Source organism: Tachypleus tridentatus, chromosome 13 (assembly GCF_004210375.1).
Source record: "Tachypleus tridentatus isolate NWPU-2018 chromosome 13, ASM421037v1, whole genome shotgun sequence".
In the NCBI taxonomy this organism is placed as follows: Eukaryota; Metazoa; Arthropoda; class Merostomata; order Xiphosura; family Limulidae; genus Tachypleus; species Tachypleus tridentatus.
Window position 1 is genome coordinate 115,892,186 of NC_134837.1, and position 20,247 is coordinate 115,912,432.

At 30.9% G+C, this 20,247-nt stretch overlaps 1 protein-coding gene across 1 annotated transcript in view; it reads left to right on the plus strand.

Moving 5' to 3' along the window:
• Prp8 (pre-mRNA processing factor 8) overlaps nt 1-20,247 on the plus strand; it is a 76,006-nt gene that overhangs the window by 6,831 nt on the left and 48,928 nt on the right. Inside the window, exons 3-11 of the mRNA XM_076484641.1 lie at nt 112-280; nt 2,502-2,666; nt 3,015-3,230; nt 5,531-5,743; nt 12,846-12,971; nt 14,856-14,961; nt 15,783-15,973; nt 19,264-19,383; nt 19,995-20,184. Coding sequence (XP_076340756.1) covers nt 112-280; nt 2,502-2,666; nt 3,015-3,230; nt 5,531-5,743; nt 12,846-12,971; nt 14,856-14,961; nt 15,783-15,973; nt 19,264-19,383; nt 19,995-20,184 — 1,496 coding nt within the window. The remainder of the gene's footprint in view (nt 1-111; nt 281-2,501; nt 2,667-3,014; nt 3,231-5,530; nt 5,744-12,845; nt 12,972-14,855; nt 14,962-15,782; nt 15,974-19,263; nt 19,384-19,994; nt 20,185-20,247) is intronic.

Below are 20,247 nucleotides of genomic sequence, written 5' to 3' on the forward strand. Positions count from 1 at the left end.
TAATTCATTAGTAATATTTATTACAATTTTGATGAGTACAATATATAAAGTCATTTTTAACAAATATATGAAGGAAATTGTGTGAAACCTTTTTCATAATTACATTTTTAGCAAGAAAATGGCAACAGTTGCAGTCTAAAAGGTATGCAGAGAAACGAAAGTTTGGTTTTGTGGATGCCCAGAAAGAAGATATGCCTCCTGAGCATATAAGAAAAATTATAAGAGACCATGGTGATATGACGAGCAGGAAATATCGCCATGATAAAAGGGTCTATTTAGGGTAAGTTCAGAAGTATGAATTACCTTTTAGTTTAAGCATAATACAGCAAAATCTTATTTTCCAGAATTATGGTGCACCCCAAATTTCACCTGTTTTGGAGTGCTAACATGTTTTATTATTAAAAACAAAATCATATATGTGATTTTTTTTTGTGAAGTAATTTTATTGATTTTATTGTCCAGTGTTACATTTTTTTAACCATCTTTCCAATGGTAGAAAGTATTGCCAATAATTTTGTCAATAAGACCTTGCTAATGCTACTGGTAGAAGTTTGCTTCTGTTGTTCTGGTTCAGCTTGTTAACAGTACACTTTTGCTCTCCTGGTTTAACATGTTTAACTTTTTTTTTTTTTAATGCGTAGCTAACTTTACCAGAAGTTCTTATGGTTGTGCACAACTGTACTGAATCAGAAATTTTAACTATCAGTATGGGCTTGGTTACTGTGACTGATAACTCATTTAGAGTCTTTGTAGATTTGATACTACTTTTAATATAGTGTAATGTATCTTCACAAAATTTGACAGTCTTTCAGTAAACATACAAGCCATATTTTTTAGTAAAGTATTTTTAATAAACTAAAAAAAAATTGTCTGTGGATATAGTAAGTATTTCAGCAATAGGTTTTGAATAGTTCATGTGTAAAGTAATTTTCATGTTAAAATTAAAATACATTTCTTCATCTAAAAAAATCTTGAATTTCCTTTGTATAGTCTCTGTAACCTCCCGATTATCTTTCAACCATTTATTTTCAGTAAAACCTTGTTTAATCTGTTATTTTCTCAACCCTAACTCTGTGTAGGATGTTCAGTTTGGCCGATCTTATATCTACTGACCTTCTTTTTTTTCTAGAATGAGTTGAAATTGTAACGTAAAACTACATTAATTTATCTTAAGTAGCTTTAAGCTTATAACATTATACATCTGTGTAATTACATTTTATTGTTTGATTGCCCTTTGAACCATGTTTAACTATTATTTGCAGCATTATAAGCTGTAAATTATATGTAAAACATACAACTCATTTTACATTATCAGTTACATTACCTATGGGTGCTCATGTGTTTGCCTTATGAAACATTTTTATTATTTATTTTACCTAATCTGACCTTAACTAACATAAACAAATCTCTATTTTTTTACATTTTAGTACCTTTTATAAACATGAAAAACAAAAAATAAAATACTTGCCAAGGTTTTTTCTTTTTTTTTTGTTCTCTATTGTTCATGACACTTAACCCTGTGTTTTTATACTAATGGTAGAAATGCAGTAAATAATTGTGATATAATAATGCACAATAAAATAACATGCAAAAAAAAAGACAATTTTTCTTATCAGAATTTTTGTGCTTTCAAACTATGGAACGAGAGCCATTATAAGTATGTCCAAGCTACTCATTTTTTTTTTTTTTCCACTTGAGAATGAAGCTTGTACAAACAGATATTGACAATTTTACATTTAAAAGACAATTTAATATGTCATTTGATAGATGAAAACTTTTGCTTTCTCTTGGTTATAGATAATATAGAATTAAACACAAAACAGAGCTTACTGACAAATCCTGAAAGAGAGGATGTGATGGATTGGTTTGGCAGGGGAGTTCTAATTTTTATTGATAGCCCTGTAACTAAAGACAGTTGAAGGCCATAAAAATTTTGGTTTGTCTGAACAAAGAAGATTTGGTAGTGAGTAATTTGTGTTTAATTTTGTACTTGCTGGAGGGGCTGTGAATAAGATAGAGAAGAGGAGATGCCCAGAAAAAGTGTTGTGTGTGTCACACTAGGGAAAGTTCAGTATTTTTAAGTATTACCTTATAAAATTGAAAACTTAAAACTTGTATACTACTAAAATATAGATTATTAACTAAGATTTTATGCTGTACTAATTGGTATAGCACAGATAAAAAGTAATGAAACAATTTTGAAGGTAAGTCACTGAATTCTTTTGAAATGCACAGTAAATGATGCTGAACAGATAATTAATGCTGTATTTCAGGTCGAGTGCATTTTTTTACTGTCTTTAGCCTTCACTGTGATGCAACAGAATATGTATTTTGAAGATGAACTTTTACTAAAGAGAAAGGTAAAAATAATTATGTAGTGAAGTCTTTGCATAATCTTCACTTTGAATCATTTTTTTTACTTCATTAACTTTTGACATTTAATGTGTTTTTGCTGTAATACTTTAATACTTAAAGCTGCCTGGTTTGTTTGTTTTTTTCAGAGCATTGAAGTACATGCCTCATGCTGTTTTAAAGCTAATGGAGAATATGCCCATGCCTTGGGAACAGATCAGGGATGTTAGAGTATTGTACCACATAACTGGTGCAATAACCTTTGTGAATGAGATTCCATGGGTGATTGAACCTGTGTATATTGCTCAGTGGGGGTAAGTTCTTTTATGATTGTTTTTGTTCTGGAAATTTGGTTACTTGAACAATATATCATAAATATAAAGTATGGAGTAATTCATGTACCAAAATATAATTTGTTATACTGTATAATTCTTGTGTAACTTTATATAATGGAAAAGTAGTATGCTCAGTAAAATTCATATAATATTCTTAATTTTACTGAGCTTTAGATTATCTGTAAAGTGTTATTTTCAAGTACAAATTTACAAAATGAACATATTTTTGTGAAAGGAGGTACTGTTTTCATCTTATCAATATAAGAATGAATTTATTGGGTGTGACAGAAAATGAAAATAAGGGACATGTGTATGATGTTTATTCAGGGCCATGTGGATAATGATGAGACGTGAAAAGAGAGACAGGAGACACTTTAAAAGAATGAGGTTTCCCCCCTTCGATGATGAAGAACCTCCACTGGATTATGCAGATAATGTACTGGATGTAGAACCTCTGGAGGCAATACAAATGGAGTTGGATTCTGAAGAAGATGCTTCTGTTACTAAGTGGTTTTATGATCACAAACCACTATTAGATACCAAGTAAGGAATATAAGTGCATTTCAATCATACTTAAAAGTTAGAAATGTTGGGCATGTGCTAGATTTAGATACATGGATTTTGTAGTATTTCCAAATAACAAGCAATATATTTTTGAAATGCTGTTTAAAATTGAACCCAGTAATTCTGTCAAAAAAGGTAGAAAATTTCTCAGATGTAATAAAATGGTTCATAATAACCTATCCTTCATCTTTTAATAAGGAAGAAACTTTCTTTTTCAAGGAATTATTAACCCAGTTATGATCTTGATCAGCTTTGGGATGCAAAATTAGTTGTTTCCAAAATTTCATAAATGCAAAAATGTTGCTTATCCATAGATTTTTAACACACAGATCAAAATTCAGGTTGATTCAGATCTGAGGAACAGATTTGGTTGGTTGGCAGTAGGGATTTGTTTCTTGCTCAAGGCCTGCATGTCAGTCTTATTATTTTGCTTAAACAAAGCAGAGGCACCCCATATTTCCTTAGTTGTATCAACAGTGCTGTTACAGTTTACTGTGCATTGTCTGTGATTGTAAACATGTTTGAGAAGCAGGTGACTTCATTATGTTGATGGCCTGTGTCTGATTAATTAGTTGTCATATCAATGAGTAGTGACAGAATGAAATATGTGCTTGCCTATCTTAGTGGATGAAATGATTATCCTTACATTTTTGGCAGTATTTCTGAATGATAATTATGTGCAGCAAGTAGTATTGTCATGATACAGTATGTGTTGCATTATAGTTATCTTATTGATACTAAACTTATTTGCATATGGTGCACTTATAAAAAAATTCAGAGGTTACTCAGATGTAAACTTTTCACTAAACATGGCCTTTTTTTAGTTATCGTTTCATAATTATTGAGCAATTTTGTTGTAGGCTTAAAAAATATTATTAAAGACCTGGCCTCATAATAATAAAAAAAAACTTTCAAAACAGGACAAATTTGCTCTTTTATGCAGTTTAGTTTCAGTAAATCTAATTTTAATGTTTAGTAAGTGCAGAAGAATTTTGTTTGGATAAGTTATTTGCTCACCAAATTAGCATCAATTTTTTCTTTTAACCAATTCTAGCCATGCTATTTCAAACAGGAAATACTGTTCATGTAACTGAAAATAGTAGTTGTGTAACAAAAGAATAATACAGCTTTGTATATAAAAAGTAATCAAAGATATATGCAATAAAAAATTAATGTAACTTCATAATTTGTTTAAAAATCAAGAATATAAAATGGTTTACTTTTAAGAAAAGTTTATTAATATAAGGAATAAGAACTTGCCTGCAAAACAGCAAAAAGGGCTCAGTTATTTGGAGAAGACTTAAATTGAGAAAATGATGCAGTATAAACTTGAAGAGCAGTGGTAAAGAATATGAAACTATGCTTGTCTTGTTAATAAAATGTTGAATAGAATCACAGAATGCTTCAGAAAGTTTTTTACTCATGTTCATTTACTGAGTAGTACAATCTTAAACTGACAGATTCAAAGCATTGGAGAACTATAAACAATTTTTATATTTGGATTGATTTGTTAGACTGATTCACTGAATTCATTCGTAACTGTTGTCTCAAATAAGACATTGTGAGGTAGTTGCATCGTTAGACATTCTAGTTGTTTACTAGCAGTTTAATTTTTGTGTACTTGGAGTGTTTGATGTTATTTGCAGGAAAAATTTTAAAAAGATCAAAGGAAGATTTTTATAAGTATATTTTTATAAGTATATTCTTATGAAGTTATTTGTTTTAGGAGTCTTGATTGACATTTTTTCATAAAATGCCACAGCTTTGCTGATTATCATCTGTAATTTTAATGGCTGGTGGAGCTAATTTTGATGAACAGGTTGATGAATATTACTGGAGGAAATTAAATATTGGTGGCATTGGGAACCTCCAAAATTTGGCCGTTTTTCTTTACATTTGCTCACGGCTCACTTGTGCCTGAAATTTGTGCAGATTGTTTTTGTTTTTTATTGATAATTGTTGTTAGATGAAAAGTCAGTATTGCTCTTCATTAACCTTGATCTGTACATAATGTATAATAACACCAAACAGTTCTCACACATTAAAAGATGTCAATGGAATCTTGGTATTTTTCTCAAATTTTTGTTTTAATTTAATGTACATAAACTCAAATTGTATGTTGTATAAAATGTTGGGTTGGTTTTTAGGCATTTAAAATTTGGCTGCGTATCTAGACCAATATTTAATTTGAATTATACTGTAATTTTGTTATATTTGTAACAAAATATTGTTAAAGTTATTTCATTTTCAGTAAATTTAAAATTTTGTATTTTGTGCAGGCATGTAAATGGAACAACATACCGACACTGGAATCTTACTCTTCCTCAGATGGCCACACTGTATCGTTTAGCCAACCAATTACTGACAGATCTTGTGGACGATAACTACTTTTATTTGTTTGATTTGAAATCCTTTTTCACTGCTAAAGCACTTAACATGGCTATTCCAGGTGGTCCAAAATTTGAACCTCTTATTAAAGATTCCAACACAGCGTAAGTTTAGGGATATATTTTCATTTCGAAGGTTACTAGATTATCTTTCATTTTAAGCAAATATCTGAAATATCACATGTTTAGGAGTTTTAGAATTTTTTTAAATTTGTGTGATAAAGTACAGTTATGATTTTATTCATTCAAAATGACTGACATCAAATAACAGTACTAGATTGAGCATTAATACACAGTGTGTGTGAGAGAACATCTATGTAAGAAAACAGTTTTGCATTTTCTACTCTGAGCCAACATTAATCTAAGTGTCAGTGCAAGATTGTTCTGCTTTTATTTAACCCTCTTGTTACTGATATATAAGTGTTCATATGATGACCATTTTTAAAGAGTTACATTAAAAATTTAAAGTACTATAACTCTTATTAAATCATTTTTACTGTTAATAGTTTCCATACTATAAATTTAATACAACTGTCTATTCACAGAATTTGGCTAACATAGTAAACATTGAATGTCTTTTGTACACTTAAAATCAGATTTCTTAATGAAGTGTTTTTACTAAAGGTTTGTCCTTGGATGTAACTGTGTAACTAAAAACTGTAGGGTAACTTGTATGTAGACAGCATAATAATAAGTAATTTACATTAAGTTTAGTATTCCTTGAAGGTATAGTAAATATATTAGAGGAGAGCTAAGAGAGAAAATATCAGTAATAAAATTTTCATTATCAGCTACATGTTTATATTATATTTATTGGTATACTGTAAAAAAGTAGCATAATTTCTGAATGTAAGTTACTAAAACCTTGTGCCATGTCCAAAAAACAAATTCTTGTGGAAAGAGGGTTATTGTGAATTACGAACTAGTATTATGGGTATTGCTAAAATGTAATCTAACTATACAAGCTGCAGCCATGTTCCTTCACTTGGAAATCAAAGTCCAAATTACAAGCCATGCCCTCCTATTGTATGTTGTTTCAAAATATGCCAGTAATTCTTTCTGATGTCTCCTTTTATAATGTTAATAACCAGTAGAAAGAGAATATTTTAACATCCTGATTTGGACATAATGTTAGGCTACTGTCACAACAATTTTTGAATTATTCTGAGTAATATTCAAAGTAACATGCTGAATTCAGTTTAACCAACTAAGGGAATTGTATTAATGTAATCATAACTTAATTATAAAGTCAGTAAAATTATAACAGTTATAGGTCATTGTATTCTTTGTGGGTATGAGGGTATTATTTTGTGTTCTAAGTTGAATATTTTAAATAGATAAAAATTCAGTAAAGTACTAATAACAGCAGCAAAATTTGGGTTAATTTTTATTTATACTGTCTGATTGCAAAGACCCACACATGTACTAAATTTATTTCTTTTATGTAAGTTTTTTTATTGTTATAAAAGCAATTGAAATAAAAACTTTGAAGCTCAGTAGGCTAGATAAGAAAACTTGCTATGGATTTACTAGGTGAATTTTAGTTTTTATTTGGGCTTGCTAGTTAAACAGGATTCGGAGAGCAACAAAACAAAATCAAGAAGAGATGTAAACCATTATAAGCTTGAGTATATTTAGGGTAATATTTTTTTTTTCTTACAATGTGCAGTCAATATAGAAAGTTAAAGTAATTTAGATTTTTGTGGATATTATAAGGTATCTGAAATGGTTAAAGTCCATGTAATATTAGGGTAGAGAAAGTAACAGATAAAATATAAAACTTCACTGGAAAAAAAAATCACTCAAAACACAAAAAAATATCTTGCACTCTGATTAGTGAGACTCTTAAGTCAGATTGTGACTCATAAATTCAAACTTAGTTGTAGTAAAAATACTTAATTGAAAACATCTAATTGTTTTGTTGATTTGTAATGTTTACTGAAAGCTCATCACATTTCTTGAAGATAAAACAAATACATTAGTATATTAGCTTTATTGCTATGGTCTTGGTCAATTCAGTTAAGCTGGTGACTCCAAAGTGATCAGCAAAGTTTACATACTACAACATACATGGCAAGATTTCAATAAATATTAGGAGTCTTTTTACACCTGCATGTGCACGCATGCATTTATCCTAGTATTTAGAATTCTAGTATTGACTGTTCAGGGTACAAAGTAATTTTTGTGTTAAGTTAAAAATAATTCTTCTCTTAATCTTAAAATTAGAATTTTTATTTATGCAATCTCTAAAAACCACCTAAATTATTTTTTTTCTTCTGTGAAATTACATTTTTGTGTTAATTTCTTTAACCTAACTTTATACCTATTTAGTCAGTTTAACAAATCTAGTAACTACGATGACCCCCCCCCCCCATCCTAGTACAGTGGTAGGTCTACGGATTTGCAATGCTAAAATCAGGGGTTTGAATTCCCTCGGTGGGCTCAGCAGATAGCCCGATGTGACTTTGCAAAAGAGCACACACACACACTTAAAACAACAAAATATATCTAAATTATCCTTTTTTCTTTTTATAATGACTGCAAATTTTAACATGAATCAAAAATTGTTTATACTAAATAACTCAGATCTTGTAATGAAATACATCAGTGTACATTTCTTTACTTTTGTTGTTTTATTACTCTGAACTTTTAACAAGTTGCAAGTCACTCAGTAAACATAAAACTCATCTTGCTGTACTTAATTATGCAATGAATGAGCTGCTCATTAGCATACATCATAAAAAATGTTTTTCATTATTTAGCATACTGAGTTTTCAGTATTTTATTATTTTAATAACTTTTATAATAATAAATAAATAATACACATGGAAAGTAAGAAATAAAGTACCTACTTGGTTCCTCTTTTCTTCATTGTTGACTGTTGATGAAACTTAAGACTTTAATGGTGTTAGTACAATAAATGATTTTTATCAAGTTAAATAATACACATAAGAACACAATAATAACATTCACAAAGAAAACAATGTCTTCTAACAATAATGTTGACAATGAGAAAACCATAAGAAAACATTTTGAACTTGAACCAAAATAGAAAATTATCTTAAAATAACCAAACATACATGGGATTATTGAACTCAAAGCACTGTTACTGGATTTGTACTTATCCATATTCAAATTAGAATATTATCCTTTAATTTGTTCTCAACTATATTGATAAGTTCAGGACATTGGACAAGCACTTATTTTTAGCTATATGAATTTTGGAGCATTTTTACTATACATGTTTTTGAGTAAGTTAAATAACATTGTTCCAAACTTTTACCTAGCACTTACATGTCTATGCATTACTGTCAGACTTGTTCTTAATTTAGAAATATAAGAATTGTCTGCAAGTATTGGTATTTCACATTTGAAAATGCATAAGGGCTGTAAACAGCCCATGACTGTTGTTAGTAGGTTGATGATGCATTTCGATTCCTTTTTGACAAAATTATACAATAAAAGATAATTGTACTATTTTTCTGTCAGAACAATTTTGCTAGTTAAATTGTAACATGCTACTGAAATATGACAACCTCCAATTGATATGACAGCCCTTGCAGCCTAATTTTTGCAGAAAATTGTTCTTGAAATGCATTGTAGGTCTTGATCACATTTGGTAGAACTTGTTAGTCTGAATTTGTTAATAATTGATATCCATTTTTATAATTTAAACTTTAAAACATTGGCTTAGTTTCTTATATGCAAATATGTCTGTATACAACAATAATGTGAAAAATATTGTTACTGTGCATGTAACATTTCAAGTATTATTTGTGTAATCCCTAAATCTTCCCCTTGGTGTGGATTTTTGTACATGGTGAGGGGACCTCCCAGGGAAGGTTCTGTTCTTTCAGTTTACCTCCTCTGTGATCTAAATATCCACCCACGTGTTTGCCATGTGTGGCGACCTGTGAAGTGGAGGAGAGGATCCTGGTGGTTAAGGGGTCCAACCATAACACACCACTTTGGCCTTGATTTCCTGTAGACAGGTGGCCTTGGTGTGGATCCCTGGGGTCAGTCAGCTGGTCCACTTGGGCTAGGGTCAACCAAGCACCATTGTTGCATGTTCTCAACTGGTGTTATGGGTCAGTGGGAACTGAAATTTCCCTCTTTTTTTTATTATGGATCCTCCAAATAAAAACTTAAATAAGACACTGAAAAAACAGTCCATAGGTAAATGACTTTGGTCACTCAAAGACGTAATGTCATGGTTTCCTGACGTGCTTGTTGTTGTGGCAAGGACCATGATGCCTATGAATGCGAAACAGACTCTCATTGCATCAATTGCAATGGCTCTCACCCATCCTAGTTTCGTTCTTGCCCTAAATGGTTGGAAGAAAAAGAGGTGCAGTGTTTTAAAACAACTCATAACATTACTTATCCTGAGGCTTGAAAGTTGCTGTCCACCATGTTATCTTGGACATGTGCTGCTGCACTTCATTCCATAACTGCAGTGGGAGTGCAGACAGATCTGTGCCTCCAAAATAATCATTCTCAAAACAAATGAAAAGTCTTTTGACCTCCATGGTTGAAAAAGTTGATGAATAAACTTCAACACTCATCTCTGTCCCTTACATACATTCGAACAAACCCCAAGATCCACATCCTTTGGTTCTGGGTACAGGCATTTCCTCAGATAGGTCTTCTTCTCCTGCCCCAAGATGCAAATCAATCATTTGTTCACATCCTCAGTCACTGGAATCCTCTTCCAACAGCAAAGACCTGCCAAATCGACCCAGGGAAAGATCCATGGAGGTCGATAGACCTCCCTTGAAATAGGACAGTAAGGAAAAAAAAGACATGGTCATAAACAGAAGTGTTCTTCACCCATTTTGCCTACATGTAAATAAAATAACCACCTTGATACAATGGAACTGTCGAGGTTTACGTTCTAATCTGGATGACATCAAAACAATGATTGCTTCCTACCATCCTGTATATCTTTCCTTACAGGAAACATTTCTGAAACCTGCTGATACAGTCACCTTTCAGCAATTTTCTTACAGGCTGTACAGAAATGATCAACATGTGCCCACCCTGTCTTTGCCACTCGACACACCCTTGGAGGTCATAGCCATCTGTGTTTCCTTTGGTCATACCATCACTGTTTGTTCTCTCAACCTGTTGCCTGGAGAGACATATGATCAGTCAGACCTTGTAGCTTTCATTGAACAGTTGCTGCCTCCCTTTTTTAATCCTGGGGGACCTTAATGGACATCATCCCTTCTGGGAAAGTGCTGATATTGATAGGAGGGGTCACTCTGTAGAGCATATGCTCTCTGATCACAACCTTTCTCTTTTCAATACTGGTTCTTCTACTTATTTTCATGCACCTAGTCAGTCCTTTACTGCTATTGATCTCTCAATTTACTCCCCTTCATTATTCTCCCATTTTTCATGGAGGGTTGACAATAATCCACGAGGCAGTGATAATTTTCCTATAATTTTGAGATAGAGTGGCTGTAGTCATTGCCATCTGATTCTCATGCCCTGGTGGAAGATGAATCAGGCACACTGGCCCTATTTCACTCTCTCACATCACTTTATTCTGCCATCGTCTGTAAACCATCAATAGGCAACTGTGTGGCAGCAGTAACTGACTGTATTATACAAGCAGCTGCTCAATGTATTACTAAAACCTCGATATAGAGTCACATTTCAATTATTATATATATGTATATAAATTTTTTACAATTTAGAAGTAAATTACTAAACTTTATTTTTCTTAAAATATAAAACAATAAATCAAGATGTAAAGCAAACAATTATCTGTTCTTCCTACGACCTTTGAACTCGGTTGGTGCTGAACGTAGGTTGCTAAGCCTTTTAAAATTTCACACGAGGAGAATATCAATAATATTTTTTTATACTTTTTATATATGGTTGCCTAAACAAAAAAAAATCAATTACTATATCGATACCATAGAATTCCACTACAATTTATTAACCTTAGTAAATAAGATGTGTTTAGATTTAAAAAAAATGTATGAAACTTCAAGCAGACTAAAGACACATCCTACCTCATTGAAATCCTAAGATTGAAAGAATATAAAAGCCTTTCATAGATTAAAATGGTGGGGAAAACAATTCGGGGGACATTATGAGCTGTTGATCCTTTATTCACATGTCATATATTGAAGTAATACTGTTTCAGAAAATGGAAAGAGATGAAGGGGGCCACCATGTTTTGTACATAAGCTATATATCAGCAAAATAAAAAGATATGAGGTTCATATTTTATATTCTAGTTTGTCAGTATTAGTAATTTGAGTTCCTAATTTGTATGAACTTATGGAATTAGTATTTTGATATCACTGACATCTAATTTTAAACAGTGCTGCACTCATTATACCACACGATTCACTAAAATTTACATTTGTGTGTTATTTTAATGTTTACTTTTGCATTAAAAAAATTATTTCTTATATTAAATTACTAATTATAATCTATAATTTGATTCCAAACTTACTGACATAAATTCATAAAATTGTAGTTCAGTAAATCATTTGTTGAATGCAAGTCAACAAATGTGAGGATGTGGTCTTTGACCCCTCACCCATTGCAAAAGGGCTAAAGTATCTCAGTTATTGCAGCCAACAGTTCTCTCTGAGCTTGCCTGTGTATGCAAATAACAGCTGATTGCTTAACAGATTTTGTGACAAGCATTAAAGGGATCTGACTTAAAAAATGTTTATTTTTTTTCGGAATATAAAAACTAGTAATGAACCCCAAATACCATCAATCGTGAAAGATATGACAGAGACTCTGACAAGTCTTTGTAAAATTTATTCTGTGGGTGCTTTTGAGTGTCAGTGTAATCATGTCTGTCGGACACGTACAACTGAAGTTTAATGTTAACTCCATTGATGTGAAAGTTACAGCATAGCTTTAAGTAACAAAAATGACTGTTTACTTATGTGTGAAGGTGTTTTAGGATCATGTGTTTGTTTTGTATATCTTGTGCAAAATATATCTGGCAATATTCACACAGGAATGAATAATAGTTTATGACCAAGTACTATTAAGGAAAATGCTATAATTGTGAAACAACATATTTAAAGTGGTTTTTGTTTGTTGTTGGTTACTTGATTTTGTTTGAGTTGACACTTTTAAATAATAAGCTTTAACTATTTGTAGAAATTCTAGATGTGGCACGTCCTGTGTTGTTTGTAAAACTGGATTATATAAACCATATTTCTTTCAGGGATGAAGACTGGAATGAGTTTAATGACATAAATAAAATCATCATCCGCCAACCTGTACGAACAGAATACAGAATAGCTTTTCCGTACCTGTACAACAACCTACCACACTATGTTCACTTATCGTGGTATGTTTATTTTGTACTGCTTAGAGTTTTGTTGTAACAAATCGAACCACCAAATTGTGATCTGTATATCTGTGTGTGAATCAAAATTTTCTATTAATTTTGCAACTAGTAGGACTAAATTTGGCAGGTGGGCTTGGAATGTCTTGGTGTCCTTATCATTCTGGCATACCTCCCTCTTCCCATACTAAGGGAATTAAAATGTGATGAGAAGGTTTTTCAGGCATGTTGAAGGTCCAGGAAATGATGTCCAGTGTCATTTAGTTTAAATATGGCTTTGCTATCTCATGAATGGAAGTATGAATATAGTTTGGAACACAGTGTTCATGTATCTAGAGGAGCAGCAGCAGAAGAATATTGTGTATTTTGTTAGCCGAACATAATTAGTGTTATTATTAGGGAATATTAAATATTTACTCAGTAAACAAATACTTGTACTCTAGTAATTCACCAAATAAGTGGTAAATCAGTAAAAATTATGGAAAGCTGTGAAGTGTTTAATTTTTTATTCCAACTAAACATTGAAATGAAGAAAGTTTTTTTTGAAAATCAAACAGAATTAATGATTAAAGTGTGAGAAGTAGAAAATAAGAACATTAATAGATGCACATAAAAGATGGGGGTAAACATGTGATTAATAAATTGATGAAGATGAAATGCTACATGAGTTTATAGCATGGGAAATTATTAGACTTGGTTCGTTAACTTTTAGAAAGGAGCTCCTTTTTTAGCTTTTCTTTCCATTAACTTATTGTAAATCTTGTTTCTGAGACAAAATTGTACTAGTTTTAAGTAAACTATGATTTGAAATTATCTTGACAAATTTTTCATGAACTTGTTTCTTTAATATTTGTTTTATGTTGGTGTAAAATAGTTTTCCATGTTCTGATTCAAGTTTAAGTCCATGTTTTATAATGAAGATTAAGATAGTTGAGAAAACACATTTTATTTTCAAGTTCAAACATTTTAGAATGATGTAGTTCATCGTCAGTGAAATCTGAAAATTGTTACACAGATGGTTATTACTAACATTTTAATATAATAATATAATCATTAGTGTATTTAGTTATTAAGAAAAGCTGTAAATAAAATGTTGTATATTTGTCAATTGTTTTCATCTTCATTATTAAATCCATGTTTTTTTGGAATTTGAACATACAGAATAATAGTGAGCTGTATGTAGAAAAAAGCATGGCACAAAAATTTGTTGGTGTTAACATATTGATCACCAGTATTAGTAAAACCTGGTGGTTGCTGAGTACATCTACATTAGTTTCATAGTTATTCATTTAACCCAATAACTATTTATTTGAAATATGGTTTGGCTCTTGCAGTTGAATGTGAGTGTTCTATGTACAGTGTACTGCTAAAACAATTCCTTATGCATTTAAAGCAGCCCCAACCAAATGATGAAGATTGTAATGATGTATTGTACAATTACATGAAAAGTGCAAGACTTTTAACTGAGAACTGGTTTTGTGTCTGAAATATGTGCATGTCAAGAACTAATTTGTAAGAAAGTAAAAGTAACTGAAATGAGTTTGGCTTGCTGTATGTAATACTATATTTTTAATTACTATTAAGATCAATTCTGTAATGTAAAAAAAAAGCTTGAAATGAGAATAGTAGACAAATTATATTGTTATATTTAGAAATGGATATAACTTCAAATTTCAACAACCCTAAGATGAGAAAAAAGTTAAATATCAAATAGTGTTTATTGCACAGCATTTGGTAGTATTAGCAATAATATTGTTTTAATTAAAGGTGTGTTAGTAACAAATAGTGATGCCTTGAAGCTCAGCTGTATAGTAGAAACTACCCTTATGTAGTAGTGATAGGAATAACAGTATCTTGTGTGATAATTTTGTAATGTATGTGTTTTAGGTATCATGCTCCAAATGTTGTGTACATAAAAACAGAAGATCCTGATCTACCAGCATTTTACTTTGATCCTTTAATAAACCCAATTTCACATCGACATGCAGTTAAGGTAATCTTTCTTATTACTAGAAAATCAATATTTCGTTTGCTATCAGGTGTTTGAGCTGGGTTTGTAATGAGAGGACATTTTTTAACTTTTAACACATTTTATTTTAATGCAAAATAATAAAGAAAAATCATGGTTTTTTGTGTTATTGCTTGTCATAATATTACTAAATTCTGTATTATTGTATTTCTATTTTAATTTAGTAAATGCTAAAATTTTTGAAATTTTCTTAAGGTTGCTATTATGTTTTAAACTATTTTAAGTACTAAAATAAGAAACAATTGTTATGTGTGTGTCTTCTTCAGGAGGAAACATCTGTTGGATAGGTATTACTCTTCTCATTCTTAGTATACTAGAATAAATTGAACAAAACATAAATTAAAAGTGCTACAACCTTTTTGAAAGTTGTTTTTATAAATAACTTAGTCTTGTACTTTCAAGAATAAATTTTTCAACTTTGGAAGATAATTGCATTTAGCTTCGTTTGTTTATGGTGATGGAAAAATATTTCATAAGTCATTATTGATTTTTAATTATAATTGAAAAATGTTTGATTACATTTTTGTACTTTATTTGAATTATTATTGTTATTTCATTGTTTCAATCTTTCAGTGATACTATCAGTTCTACTTAACTATTTTACCACTTTGGACAAAATTGGTAACTGAGAGAGATTTTGATAAATTTGTTGTGATTCCAAAGTTGAATCAACAAAACAATGTTAAAAGACTTATTTGTTGATAATTGTGGCTCCTGTATCCTGTGAATTTCTGAGAATTGTAAATATTAGTTCTAAAATTAAAATGTATCAATATTATAAATAGGGTACTGAACCACTACCAGATGATGACGAAGAGTTTGAACTTCCTGAAAATGTTCAACCTTTTTTACAAGATTCACCACTCTACACAGACAACACAGCTAATGGCATTGCTTTGCTTTGGGCTCCAAGACCATTCAGTTTACGTTCAGGCAAAACAAGAAGAGCAATTGATGTACCACTTGTAAAATCTTGGTTAGTACAAGTTATTGTAGTTAACTGATTTTTGTCTTTTATTTATATATTAACATTGATGTATCATGTAAAAGTTTGAAACTGGTATTACATTAGGAAAGGTGCTTTTAAAGATCATAGTCTTTAGTTGAGAAATATGTAAAAATATCCCTGTTCATAAAATTCTTTGATGCATAAAACTTAAGGACTCACACCTTTCAAATTTCCTAAAGTAAAATATTGATCAATTTTTCATCAATGCCATTTGCTATTTCAAACCTTTTAGAGGTGCTTATGGTTCTTATTTTCTTATATTATACAACAGAATTATATATTCAGTATTCATAGACTTTTAGATTAATACACTGTAGGGTTTCTGTGTGTTGATTAAATGTAGCTGACTTGCAAGAACTGTTAATGTTTGTGTATTTTTTATAAATGGCTGTATGTAGTTAACAGTTCATCCTGTAGAGCACTGCCACATACAGACAGTACTTTTTTGAGATAGCACTTTGTTTACATTGATACTTGAAGATGACTATATAGTAACATTATATCCTGCAAAGCAGGGGTCCCGAAACTTTTTAGACCTGCAGAGCTTCATGTCAAAAATAAAACATTCTGGACTATATAGCAACATTATATCCTGCAGAGCAGGGGTCCTGAAACTTTTTAGACCTGCAGAGCTTCATGTCAGAAATATAAAAAAAAATCTTCTGGAGCTTTAATAAATAAATAAATAAATAAAACTAAAAATAGAAAAAGTTGGTCATGAGCACAATATAAAGTTTACTTCAAGCTTTTGGAATATAAATTTATTAAAAATATCAATGTTTAAAGAAAAATGTTTACTTCTACTTCAAATATTTTTGCTTGCAAAATATACTCTTCAAATAGCAATGCAAAAGGGATAATGTATGCAAGTTCAAAATTGCATTCAGATAAGAAGAAACCTCTCCTTGTGCAGTTCATAAAACTGAGCAAGCACTTTCCCCCAAGATAGCCATCAGACTTCAATATGAAACAGCAAATTTTTATGCAAACTTCCCATATCCTCAGAGTAAACTGTAGATTCTCGCATTGAGTGGCCTTGATTTTATAAAATTAACTATTTTTATGGCATCACCCAGTATCTCTTAAGTGTTCTAGTATTCATTTCATTTCAAGTGCATGACGAAGACAGTTGTGGAAACTCTCGATGCCTGGGTTTTTCTCTTTATGCATACCACTGCATTTGAAAATTTTCCAGTCATAGCTGCAGCCTCATCAGTGCAAATACTTGAGCAAAGCTGCCATTGGATTTCATGTTCTTCCATGACCAGTTTAAATATTTCTTTCCCTGTTGTTCGAGTAGGCAGAGGTTTGCACATCAGTATGTCTTCTTCAAAACTAGCTTCATGAATATAGCGGACAAACACAAGCAACATCGCATAACCTGTGACATCTGTTGATTCAACCATCTGAAGTGAAAAAGTTGGACTCTCTTTTACTAACCTTATTAACTCCGTTAAGTAATTTGCTGACATATCCTTGATTCTTCAAGAAACCGAGTTGTTGGAAAGGGATACAGAGTTAATGTTTTCAAGAAATTTCTCATCAATTGCGCATGGTTTTATCAAATCTTCTGCAATTGTGTGAACTTCACCTGCTTTTGCAATACGGTAACTAACACGATATGAAGTAACAAGAGCACCTTTGTTGTCCTGATGGACAAACAAACGAAATGTAGCTTTCCTTGCATTTAATTGCAAACACTTTCTTTTGAAATACTTGGAAGTTGGATTTTTTAATTGGGAGTGTTTGGTTTCTAGATGTTGTTTTAACTTTACTAGATGCAAGTTACCGTTACTCAACACTGTTGTACATTTAACACACAACCCACTAGGTCCATCTTCATTACCTGTTCATGTACAACTATATTCAATAAAACTTTCATCATACTTTCTTTTCTTTTTTGTTTCAGTACTTCTTGCATCATCCTGCATTGAAGTTCTTGCACATGACAATGAATTTGTATTAGGCCTAGACCTAGGAAGATTTTTACTCGTATCAGATTTATTACTGATATTCAGCCACTTATCCATTATAAGGGTGACAACTAATTATTAATTTGTCTAAAAATGTATTCTTATATCTTTGGCACTTCAGAAGTGTTTTCACATACACAAAATAGCTTCTTAATGAAAAATTGTTCAAGCATTTGAGTTTTATAATTGTACAATGACATGCTGACCAAAGTAAGATCTTTGTTGCCATGATGAAGTCAGAAATAAAGATTTGTGAAAAAAAGGCTAGGTTGCTAGAATAATATATTTTTCTAAAGGAAAAGGGTAACCTATTATTTTTACTTTTTTTTTTTTTAACAGAGAATTTTAAGCCAAATAGCAAAATGTTAAGCCAGATCTGATGTTTGTTTAAATCTCAAACGAAATGAAACATGACGTTATACAGCTCATTGGTACCAAGTTTGTCTAATTAAACTACAATGAATCTAACTTGTCCTAATAATTACCATTTATAATTGTCATAAATGTAATTATACTTCATATAAATATGCTTTGGAATTGAAACAATTGATACTTCATCTAATTGCATCACAATATTTCAAATTTAAACAAGTTTCAGCTATGATGTCATTTTTTTCTTTTCATTCAAGATTTAGCCATTAATCCAGATCTGGCTTTTAAATGACAGCATCACCACCCAAGGTTGACCAATGTTTCATACAAAAGTTACTAGGCTATCTTGCATCTCAAATGACACATGCAATTTTGAGATGGTGCCATATCTCCTTGCAACCAGTGGTGTCACTGTTGAAGTTAATTGAGATTGTATTAACACTTTCACTGCGAGAACTTTCCCTAAGCTACATAAAATCATCTGCCGTTAGGCAGAATAAAATAGTAAAAGGCCCAATGCACAATAAACATTTTATATTAAAGATATATTTTACTTTTTTGTACAGTGTATTCTGATTCAATTATATAGTTTCAGGAAAAAATATTCTAAAATTTCCTCACAGAGCCCCAGATAGCTATGGCATAGCCCATGGGCACTGCAGAGCATAGTTTGAAAAACCATGCTGTAGACTACTGCACATGTACAGTACTTGTAGATTATAGTACTTTATGTTGCTACCTGTATATGACTTCATGTGATAACACTGTCTTGTAGATCTCTGGTGTGCACAGTTTCTGTAAATGGCTCTGTATGTGTACATTGTTGTTGTAGATGAAGTTACTTGTGTACAGTTTGCCTTGTATATTTTTATAAGAATTATTATAAGAAATTTGTGATTTATTTATGTATAGGTATAGAGAACACTGCCCTCCAGCAATGCCTGTTAAAGTACGTGTTTCTTACCAGAAACTTCTTAAGTATTTTGTGCTTAATGCCTTAAAACACAGACCTCCAAAGCCTCAGAAAAAGAGGTATGATATATTTTAATAGAATTGTCTAATAAGTTGAATGTAATTTTTGTTTTATTAACACAGAATCGTAAGTAAGCATATGTTATAAGCTAGAGATTTTTTATAAGTTCAATAATAATAAAAAATTGTGATGATTTAAACTGTTTTAGTATTTCTTTAATTGACAGATTTTACTTTTTGAGATTTTATTATGACTGTTTGAACCTTTATTCTAAATATTTCAGTTGATTAAAAAGTTTCTTATAGTGTATATTTATTTGACACTTCGGGAACATTAAGCATTTTATCAAAAATAAACCACATCTGTAGTGCTTGGTTTTAAGATTTTTATTTTGGTAATTTTAATCCATTTGTGTTAGAACTTCAATGTAAAGAGTATTGAAATTAAAGAAATGGTAAATGTATTTCTTTGAAACAACTGAAAATTTGATTACTTTGTACATTGAAATGATTCTTTAAGAATTACAGGATATTTTACTGTAAAAAAATGTGTGCATATTTCATGATTTATTTGAATGAAGAATAACAAATAGAAATATTTAGTAAAAGGAAAAAGTACTCTTATTTTAATAAGGATATTTTTCAGAAACTGTTACTGTTGTATTGATCAGGTATCTGTTCCGTTCCTTCAAGTCCACTAAGTTTTTCCAAACTACTACGATTGACTGGGTTGAGGCAGGGTTGCAAGTGTGTCGTCAAGGTTATAATATGCTGAATTTATTGATTCATCGTAAGAATCTTAACTATCTTCACCTGGACTACAATTTCAATTTGAAGCCTGTGAAAACACTGACCACAAAGGTTAGCTCTCATAAGTTAAATATGGACTAAAAGTAATTTATCTATTAAATGGATGAATATTTG